Source organism: Temnothorax nylanderi, unplaced genomic scaffold (assembly GCF_030848795.1).
Source record: "Temnothorax nylanderi isolate EJ_2023f unplaced genomic scaffold, tnyl_v1.0 TNYL_tig0309_pilon, whole genome shotgun sequence".
Classification (NCBI taxonomy): Eukaryota; Metazoa; Arthropoda; class Insecta; order Hymenoptera; family Formicidae; genus Temnothorax; species Temnothorax nylanderi.
This window is the reverse complement of record NW_027249371.1, coordinates 102,270-113,281: the sequence shown is the minus strand read 5'-3', so window position 1 is coordinate 113,281 and position 11,012 is coordinate 102,270. Positions and strand designations below refer to the sequence as shown.

At 41.9% G+C, this 11,012-nt stretch overlaps 2 protein-coding genes across 5 annotated transcripts; both read right to left on the bottom strand.

Moving 5' to 3' along the window:
* Positions 1-92: 92 nt before the first annotated feature.
* LOC139781007 (deleted in lung and esophageal cancer protein 1 homolog) lies at positions 93-1,207 on the bottom strand. The gene is made up of 4 exons (XM_071719784.1): positions 946-1,207; positions 642-754; positions 365-562; positions 93-275 (listed from the first exon to the last, which is right to left on the bottom strand). The coding sequence occupies exons 1-4, from the start codon at positions 1,196-1,198 to the stop codon at positions 93-95; spliced, it is 747 nt and encodes a 248-aa protein (XP_071575885.1). The 5' UTR covers positions 1,199-1,207.
* Positions 1,208-1,736: 529 nt separating this feature from the next.
* Chro (chromodomain-containing protein chromator) lies at positions 1,737-10,968 on the bottom strand. Of its 4 annotated transcripts, none has more exons than XM_071719752.1 (10): positions 10,827-10,968; positions 9,484-9,566; positions 8,628-8,770; positions 8,303-8,543; positions 8,013-8,188; positions 7,783-7,922; positions 7,488-7,700; positions 7,299-7,381; positions 3,774-6,389; positions 1,737-3,552 (listed from the first exon to the last, which is right to left on the bottom strand). In XM_071719752.1, the coding sequence occupies exons 2-10, from the start codon at positions 9,536-9,538 to the stop codon at positions 3,455-3,457; spliced, it is 3,765 nt and encodes a 1,254-aa protein (XP_071575853.1). In that variant the 5' UTR covers positions 9,539-9,566; positions 10,827-10,968; the 3' UTR covers positions 1,737-3,454. The 4 variants fall into 4 exon arrangements, with proteins under 4 accessions (XP_071575853.1, XP_071575856.1, XP_071575857.1 ...); XM_071719755.1 differs by having other exon boundaries at positions 10,823-10,946; XM_071719756.1 differs by lacking the exon at positions 10,827-10,968 and adding an exon at positions 10,369-10,746.
* Between the last annotated feature and the right edge of the window lie 44 nt (positions 10,969-11,012).

Sequence of the window (11,012 nt, the reverse complement as noted above, 5' to 3'; positions counted from 1 at the left end):
TATCACGGAACAATTGTTGCAAATCGCGTATAATGTTTCTACCTAATTTTAGAGAAGGAAGAAATAGACTTTATAAAGAAAAGAAGGGAGAGTTATTTAATGAAGAAAAAGATATGAAAAGTTTGTTCTCCTTTTGCATTATAACTTACATGCATTCCATGAGCGTCGGGGAAGAAGTAGAGGTACAGATATATATGCTCTTGCGGTTTGAGCGTAAAATACGCAGGCCACATGGCGAAAGATGGTAGAATTAGCATATTATTGTTAGAAACATCCTAAAGTGAGATAGAAGGACAATTATGTCTATTATTGTATAATTATTGTCGATGACAGCTTACACTTCAGTGCTGTGTTACTCTTTTACCTCGATATGCATCGAACACCAATCGATTTCGCTCATAATGAAGAATCTTCCCTCGCCACCGACATTTTTAACCATTAGGGGTAAGGTGACTCGCTCACCTACGAGACACTCCCCACAGTCGAAACTCATTAATTTTCTATATCGCGTCACACTTTCTATAGATATGTTTGCTGCACTCCTAATACTTGTATCGGTGGACTGTAAGTTTTCATTAATTGTCTCTTAAGAAAAGCAACCGTGTGATTATTTGATTAAAAATTAGAAAATAGGGCTATACGTATTCCTCGCAAGAATCCGTTTGTCGATATGGAATTTCCATAATCCATTCCGTGTTTCTTATCATCGTTTGCAGTTCTTTTGGTGAGTATCGGAAATAAGGGATATTAATCACTGTAAAAATAATGATACATATTATAGAAGATTTCAATCTTCTTTTTTTACGATATTGTATTAATTTTATCCTCTATACTTGGAATGTTTTGCATATTTTTTCGTATTTATACGACAATTTGTGCATTGTATGTACATGTACCGACAAATTTAAGTTTATCTATGCAATGTGCACAGGTAAATTCATTTACCTCTCAGTAATGGTGGATCTCGATATCCGCGTAATTTAATAATTACCGAACGTCCTTGTTGCACATTTATTACTAACATTTCTTCGGGTTCGTCCAAGATATCGCAATGAAAGAAAATAATCAATTTTATATACATCCCTGGAGAAATACTCGCCGTTTGTGTTTTACGTTCGATCTTGACAGTGAAATGAGAGTAATTAGGTCTTGCCATCAATTGAAATTTGGCTGAAGAATCGCTTACGTTTTGTAGCATGACAACTTTCTACAACGGGGGTCGGTGGGGGGATGAGGATGAGAGGTAGAAATAGAACATTATTTAATTTAAAAATTATATTTTACAATACATACCCGGTACAATTTATTTGACTCATAGTTGTGAAATTCTACAGAGTTAGGGATTGCAATTAAGATTGTTTTTTGTAACTTTGTTTTTGAGCTACTTCTCTCTGATCGCCCTGATCGAACTGACGAGGGAATCGATTCAACTCTTCTGAGAATGATAAAGAAGATAAATAGTACACATAAATAGTACATACCGTAGCCTCGCTGCTTATTTTCGGTTAATTACAGAATATGCGTCGAAATGCGTTGAATACGCATGACGGGATGCTAGTTGTGCCATATGTATTTGAAAGTTCTTTTGAGAGAAATGAGAGAGATAACAATGGAAATTTTTTAATACCTGGCACAAAAATTTGTCATGACGATTATAGATATTGATTGATTAATTGACGTATCTCTAATAACGGGATTTGTGTCGTAGGATAACGTTTCGAAAATAGACTGACCTGTAAAAAGTTATAATTTTATGTTTATTGCATATTAAAAGCGATATTAATGAGATTATACGATAAACTTGAGAACTAAATATAAACTTACGAATAACATTTATGACATATTCTAGCGTATTCTAAATTCATATACGTAGCTAAAATAAAACATCGTCGGTATGTGGGACGTCATTTTTCGCCTTTTTTGTTAATTTTTACAAAAGACGAGAAAAAGAAAAAAGAAAGGAATAGAAGGAAAAAAATTATAACCACGTTCGTTTTCATTGCAGGAATCGCAAATAGATTTCGCGCGAGAATCATAATTATTTATTTCACAAAAAAATATATATATATATGTATGTATGTATAAATAGTATGTCGGGGTTAAAATTTTTACCGATTATTCCATGCACTACAACGTCACAACTATTTTGCACATCTTAGGATTACCTGCAACTACTCGAGTAGGAACGGGTTTAATAATAGAACGCAAATTGATACTCCGTTCAACAACATTGTATTTTAAGCTTTATAGGTTCAGAAAAATTATAAGTGTTTCATTAGAGTGCACTTATTTATTCTACAGATAAGCACACACAGTCCATGTAATGCAATAGCGAAGTTGGCTGGATGCATTAGTGCGCACTAGCACACTTAAAAGGCTGTCGTACGCAAATCGATGTAAAGGAATACGCATAGAGTGCCAAGTGGATTCAACTTGGCAATTTTCTCTCTGCCTCTGCCCCTCTCTCTCTCTCTCTCTCTCTCTCTCTCTCTCTCTCTCTCTCTTTGCGCGAGATACTTATGGTCGGAATATTGCGTTTAGTAGATTCTATGATTACACCAATTTTTTGTCAATAAAATGCTTATATTACGTTTTTAGGCGGATTACTCTGCAGCGCATCCAATCAAATTCGTTATAAAACACACGTTACGATCGTATAACGAATATGGTATACATAACTATTAGACAGCATAATTCACAAAAGTATACTTCATTTCACCCTTCATTTTTATACGTGCAACTTCAAGATAAAACAAAGCAATAGAATTTTATGTTTTGATAAACGGTACCGCGATATTTTTTATATGCTTTAATCACAGATGGATCCAATTTACCTTACAAATGCATCTGACAGGACGACCGTACTGTATCATCACCTTGGACTTTGTATGCGTGGATAAAATTTTTTTTTACCAAAGCTTATTGATTGGAAAATATAAAACCCCATATTATACTTTACTATCCTACAAATACAATGCTTATTTTGCCGCACGTACTATAATGATATCACTGCATTGAAAGTACTGTTTTATCTTTGTATTTCATGTTTCTCTGTGCTGATATCATAAAAGTTTTTTTAACACAAAAATGGAGATGCTTGCAAATTGTTTTACATCGAGACATACATATATATACATATATATGTGTATATATATATATATATATATACATATGTATGTATAAAAACATTTACTTTTCGTTTAATCTAAAATTTAGATATTTTTCTTGGTGTGTGCTGACTTTTTTTTACAGTATACCAGCTATCTCTCCGTCTTACAATATCTAGTCTAGTCACTGAATATTAAGACGTCATCAACGTGCAATTGTACGAGGTGAACGTTCTTACATATATACAATTCACGATCACGTATTAAACGTACAATATGCACATAGCGTGCAATTCGACGCATTGCCATGATATTTCATTAGCATATGCGCAAGATGATATTCATTTTCACTTATCAAGTTCCAGAGCGGCGTATTGCTCCTCGTCCACCTCGGTCATCATTAAATTACCATCCGGTAACAGAAGCACTACCCTCCTGGTTCCTCCTGAAAGGAAGAGAAATCAGACGGCGATTGGACAGGGCGGGGCCAGGGGCAGGGGAGATGTATTAAATATTTCATTCCATCTATATACAGGGGGTTTCGATAATTTTGTTGAAAGCTATTACCGTATACATTGTTCATATTTCACTAGGTGCAATTTGAGCAAAAATTTTGGAACCTAACCTTTACTTGAAACTAAAAAGACGCAACCAAAAGAATATTACCTGGAGTTGGTTCTTCAGCTTGTACCACTTGAGCTATAACTTGTGCCTGTCCGTCGTTATCCTCTTGGGTCCCAGTTACATCGGTCGTATTCGCGTTATCCATTATAGACATGACCATTGAATTTTCAGTCGATTCCGCTCCATCCTCCTTCACGTAAAACTGGGGCGTGAGATTTACTTGATCGGGGATCAGCTGCGCTACAGCCTCGGCAACTGCGTGATCCAATGTCAGGACTGAGCCGTCGTCTCCTTGTTGCTCGGTGGTGACGTATACACATTGTTGCTCGCCATCGGCACCATGTGTCACGAGGAGAGTCTGCCCATCCTCGGCTTGGCCCGCGACTTGATAGACGACGCCATGCTCGGCTATAGTAACCAGATTGGACGCATCGTCCGCCGTTACTTTTCTCTCTTCCGATATCTTTTCTTCGTTCTTGACGTCTGTCGATGTCACTGACATAGTAACGGATGTAGATGTTGCCGGAACTGTCGACAATGCCGTAGTAATAATGGACGTTTCAGCGGAGCTAGAAGCGACTGTTTCTGTCAAAGGTGTTGCTGTGGATACGGGAGCAGCGGTCGCCGTTACTGTAGAAGCGGTATCGTCCAAACAAGGTAAATCCGGCGCAGGTATCGTCACATTCGACAGATTGATCTGTGCTGTATCACTGGCTTGGACAATGGTACCGGTCGTTCCACCGGGACTCATCTCGACCCTCATAATACCACCGCTTTCGGTGAGCGAGTCGAGAGAGGGTAGGACCAATTCGGCGGCAGCGGTGGTGGCGGTCGTCGTTGTAGCGGTCGTCGTTGTAGTGCTGATAGTGGCGGTGGCGGTGGCGGTGGCGGTGGCGGTGGCGACGGCGGCGGCGGCGGCGGCGGCAATGGTGGTGGCGATACTGGTGGTGGTAGTAGTGATAGTATTAGTATTGACGTTGGCGTCGACAGTTGCAGCCGTGGCGTCTGTTGCCATAGTTTCGGACGTGTTGCTAGCTGTTCTCGCTGTGGTCGAATTTGTTGTTGCTTCAGCGGGTTCGGACTCGCCCGGTTGTTCAATCGGTTCACCGTCCGGGCCGATTATACGTCCCGTGAGAGGACATAACGTGAACGGACGCGGTGGACTGTCGGGTTCTGGAGCCGTAATGACATCTGGCTCGGGAGGAGGGGGAAGATCCGACTCGCCCTCGCTACTGCTCTCTTCCGAGCCAACTTCGTGGAATTCCATGTGAAGTCCATCACCTTCCGCTAATTTGCTTTCCTTCGGAGGTTTGGTTCCCGCCTGAGCTATTGCCGAAGGTGTTTCGGTACCTACTTTTGCTCTGCCTCGTCCCGCAACGGCACGAGCACCCGCCAAAAGTCCACGACCACTCGGTTTAATTATGCCTGCTGCCTCTTGGGCCTTTCTCTTTGCCATTAATAACTTTTGCTGCGGAGATAACAATGACTGTGCCTTACCCACTGGTGTTTTCGGAGTCTGTTTTGTTTGTTGTTGTTGTTGTTGTTGTTGTTGCTGCTGCTGCTGCTGCTGCTGTTGTTGTTGTTGTTGCTGCTGTTGTTGTACTGGACTAGTACCAGTTTTGATCGCTTGTTTGGGTTGCGGAGGTGTTGCGAGCACTGTGAATTTTGGCCTGATTTGCGTGACCGTGCTGGCAGCAACCGGCGAAACGGTCTGCTGCGCACTTACGACCGTCGTCATACGCTTCTGCTGCAACACCGGACGCGTCACTTGCGTCTGTATCTGTCTCGGTGCCGGTGCTCTGACGGGTGTACGAATTGTACCGAGAACGCTCGTTGCCGCCGTTGGACGCAATGCTGGTCTGGGTAACAAAGGACGACCGTCTGCCGTTCGCTGAGGTGACTGTGTGACTGAGGCAGGTCTTATGCCTGTTGTTATTCTCGGTTGCAAGGTTATCGGTGCCGGCACCGCAGTCACAACATGTATCTGTTGCAATTGCGACGGATCCGGTTTCGGCTGTATCTTTATAGGCTCGCTCTTTTGCGCGCTGCCAATTTTCGGTGTAACGGCCTTAGAGGTGACTACCTTCATCTGCGTTACCACTTGGCTTCCGTCCATCTTTGAAACGACTTTCACAGGAGTCATCGAATTGGACTGCGACGTCGGGATCACCTGTTTTCTCATTACGCTCGTGTTATCTCGATTTTGAACCATTACAACACCTTGCGTCGTTGGAGATCCTTTGACCGCTAGTTTTCCACTGGGGGACGAATTCAATTTGATGATACCGTCTTTTCGCGACATAACGTAAAGACCGGAAGCCAAATTTGGCATTTGTTTGGGATCGACTTTAACAACCCCCTTGGCGTTAGCCACCAGAACAGGCGGCTGGCTAGATTTCGTCCCGTCTGGAGATTGTAATCCTAACGACGTTGCCAGGTCAGTGGACGAAACCGAGGCTCTGTTAGATCCATTGGACTGCGCATTAGCGCGATTGAATGCACGTTGAATTACGTCGCTTCGGCCCATTAGTCTTTCGTCTTCGGACTCCCCGGTCCACTCGTCATCACTGCCCGTGTCACCTTTTATCCTCTTTGTGGCACTGCTTCCACCTTCTTCCGAATCACTCTCCGAGTCATCGATCCTCCTTTTACCTAATACTACATTTATCACATACGAGTATTAATTAAAACAGCATATTTGCAATGATATAACTATATCAATATTATATATCAATGTAATATATTACATTATATATATGGTGTCACTTAATTCGCGCCCACTATTTACACAGCGATATTCCTTATAAAAAATTGAGTCAAAAAGTCCTGAGCCATCTTTTTCTACAATGCTTAATAAAGCAGTAATTATTGAGTAAAGTTAATCCACTCAGTGCCGTGCTTTAGCCGGCCGTACGTCAGTGAGCCGCGCGTCTGGTAGTATGCATGAGTGCGCCCGGCTAAAAGACAGCGCTGATTAGAATGACTTTACTCAATAATTACTGCTTTATTAAGCATTGTAGAAAAAATGGCTCAGGACTTGTTGACTCAGTTTTTTATAAGGAATATCGCTGTGTAAATAGTGGGCGCGTATTAGGTGACACCCTGTATACATATATCTGTACCTTAGAGGTAAAGGATCGTACGTCCATTTTTGTACATTCTGTACACAGAGAAAACAAGGTTTAAAAGTTTTAAATAGGGAAATGATGTTTCTTTTAGATATAAAAGTAAAAGTAACTTGATTTATTAAGTTTTTAATAAAACAATTTAACTGATATGTTTAATAGTACTACTGCCAATAACACATTGTACCTGGTTTAAAAATTAGGCACTATAAAAATTTTCAATACAACTTGCTAAATATTGTATCTTAGAAACTAGTAATAATAGACACACACATAAGACGTTTTACCATTATACAATTTAAGCTCCTGTTATATTGAAAAATGTATTAACTCCATTTTGAAAAAAAACTGGAGATACGTTCTTTACCTCTAACGTACACGCACACATATATCAATTGCGATACGTCATATTATACGTGAGTTATTCAAACAGAATACATACGTTCGTTATCCTCATCTTTCATCGAGCCACACCATTGCTTGACTTGATCCATCGCTTTTGATTTACTAGACCGCATCGGACGTCTACATGTACGCAACAATTATCGCATTGAGTATTATCGCAGTGATTTATAGAGTAAAATGTTACATAATGACATTATTCATTTTTTTTTAAAGCAAAGTCACTCACCCTACTTGAGTCGCCGTACTCGGTCCAGGTTTGCTAGCCTCAGCTTTTATCACTGATTTTTGCACTGGCAAACTCGTACGTCCGACAATTCTCGTATTGGCTTGCTGTTGCGCCGCTTTAAACTCCTTTTGCTTAGCGAGACTCCGCTCAAATTCTTCAAACATATTTTTGCAGGTTGCTACAGACTCTCTAGACTCCCATGTATTGTTCTCGCTAAATAAATTTTGAATGTTTTAAAACACATTGCTAGAACTCTCGAGAAGAGAGATACATGCGATCAAGAGGGAATACCTACTGTGAATAGCCTTCCCATTTAAGTAAATATTCCGAGCACCTTTTCTTCGGATTAAAGCGTTTGGCTAAAATTTTCTCAACGATATATTCTTCGTTACTCAAGTCTGCATCTTCTTCGGTAGCTGTCTTGCCAGACTTATTCTGCAGAAATATTAAAATAACTGAAGCAAATTCTCAAAAGTATACTTTGCCAAACGTGCAAACGTCAAAAAATGTCAAATAACGTAATACCTTGGGCTTGGTCGATGGTTTCAGTCTTGGCTTTTCTTTCTTATCCACTTCAATTTCCATAGATTCACTCTTCTGCGTTTTTGTTTCCAGTGACTTTGCAATATCCTTCTTAGCTTCCCCCGTTTCCTCCGGTTGTCCATTTCTGATAACTTTACGAACTATTATCGGTTTGGCACCTGTAAAGCAGCGTGAGAGCATAGACGGTGTTAAGTTTAGTCTTATTTATAAAAGTAGCATTTTTCTTTTCTTTGTTTTACACGCAGAGTTTTTATCTCTTAAAAGACTATCACCTTCGACATTAGTATTAGATTGAATTTGTATCGGGGTATCCTGCATCTTTGCATTACTGATTTTCGTAAAGGTTTGTATAGTTTTCCCTGCAGTGATCCACGAATCCCTCACGTGTGTATCCATCTTACACCATTTTTGGTATAACTTCCAAGCGCTAGATGTATCCTTGTCCGTACCTTCTTGTTGAACTTGCGTATCTTTCCATAATAGAAATGCCCACACTTGTGCTTTTTGCCCATTCTACAAACATACAAAGGAAAGTTTCATAACAATCTCCTACAAAGCGGCACAACCATATCGCATGAAGAATCTAAAGATACAAACGTCGTTGGTTTCACGAAAATGTGACGCTTTGGAGCAGGCTCCCTCCTTTGTACGATGTTCTTGAAACTCTTCGATAAAATGAAAGACAGAATGACACTGTCCACATACCAATATGTCTAATCGTCCCATTTCCTCTTGCGCCGCTGATGAAGTAGAAAAGAAATTGAAAGCGAAATGAAAGCAATTAGATTGAGTGAGAAATATATATATATATATATTGTAACAGTAAAATATCTTGAAAACAATGGATTTTAGGAAAAAAAAAAAGTTTCAGACAAAAGTTGTAAGGTTTAAAATGACGCATTTAATGGCAGTATTAGTTTAACCATAAGTGATGTTGCCAAAGTTAGCTTTAGATCAACTTAATTTTTTAATGGAAACCCCTATTTTTTATATCCTTGGAGCTTACACACGAGTGTTAAAAAAAGTTGGGGTACTATTGCAACAGCATATATTTGAGACGAAGTCAAAATAACGAAAAAAAGCAGAAACTTGGAGCAATCTTTTGATGATCTTTATGTAAACATTACATTAGCTATTAATTGTACATTAAAGCGAACGCTTTCGTTTTATTTATTTTCAAAAATCATCAAATAAACGTAATTTTTACAATTTTTATTAGCTATATATACTTTTTAAGCAAGTGTTTCCAGACATGTGTTTATATTATATTATAGGAACTTTTTTGTTCCAAATTGAATTGAACACCCTGTATAATTACATTGTACACCTTTATGAAACAAAAATCTTGCCTCAATTCCTTGCTTGTAAATAAAAAACAAGTCGAGAATCGGTTTCCAAGATCAGTTAACGAGACGAGGTGTAATACATAAATCCAAATGTAGAATACGATTACCTTTGATGACGGTGGGTTTATTACCGATGGCTGAAGGGCCATCGTCTCCTTCCATTCTGTATACAATTGTCTCGCGCTCTCTTCTGAAAATTAAACAACAGCCTGGTTAATCAGCAGAAATGGCAAGAATGCATAAGAAGCTTCCAGCATACATATTACACGGTGGATTTTTACGCGACAGAAAGAAAGAGAGTGAAGGGAGGGAAAACGTTGGATCGGGCATCGGGCTTTCCCCACGCGGGACAAGGGACAATCGACTGAAGACCACACTTGGCCGCGCGCGGGCCGTGTGAAAACGGTAAAAGCGATTACCCTACCGGGTATACGCACATCTGGGCCAAGTCTATGCGCTCCGCAACGAGAATCGAAGCGCACACCCACGTCGCGTCGCGTCGCGCCGACCCGATTGCGATCGCGATCGGACGACACGATATATTCCTTTGCTTTCTTTCTTTTTTCTTCTCCTTAACGAAGAGAAGGTATTCGCACTCCTGCCACGCCGATTCGTATATGTTATACGTACACACGCGACGATCTCGCGGCCTCGCGCATCGTGCCACGCGCGATGTATAGTTTATTAGCCGGAGTTACGTTCACACACAAGTTCAAGACTGTCTCATTGCTTACATTTAAATTAAGTGCATTCGCGCAAAGTGTCAAGTGGCAAAGCGTCGAGTCGAGACTGTGCGGGCGACACGAGGTGATTGTAAACGGGGCCAGTCGTGAACGCGGGAGCATGGACGAAGCCGACGAAGGGAGTAGACACTCGACTCGACTCGACTCGACTCGATTCGCGCGCGCGCGCGCGCGCTCACGCTCGCTTGTTCCCGCCACCCGCCACGATTCGACGCGAGCCGTATGTACCTCACGTCTCACCGGTCTCACCTTACGACAAACGAGACAATTATTTTTCACAAGAGACCGGTATCGTCGCCGGGCGCCGGCTACATTGGCGCCGTTTCCCTCAACGTTGTGTCGTCATCGCTACCTTCGTAATTGTCGTTGCCGTTATCGTCACCGCCGTCGCCGTCGCCGCCGCCGCGACCCGCGACCGTCACTGTCCACTGTCGTCGTCGTAGCGTACTAGTACTGTAGTCGTCGCAGCTCGCAGCCGCCGTCGCGGTGGTGTTGTCGATGCAGGCTCGACCTGCTCGCCGTCTCCTCTGTCTCTCACGAGCAAGCCGATGCTCGTCAAAGATGGCTCTCGTCGCCGATACTTCTCTACAAGCTACTCACTTCCTGTCTTTACGTGAACGCTTTCTGAACACCCGGTGGACGCGCGCGCGAACGCGATTGACGTTACGGTCGCAAACGCAAAAGCGAAACCTACGATGCTCACTTACATACGGCGAACCCGACGAACGGCTAGATTTTCCTCAGCCCGGGAAATTGCTGGTCGTTGCGCGAGATAGAACGAAAACAGCGACCGTGAGCTACCGCGTCGGCCGACAGTGGCGCCATGGCCGCCATGGCGGCCGCCCGCCAGACGGCAGTGCCCGTCGCCCGACCCGAGAGCCTACCCTACCCGC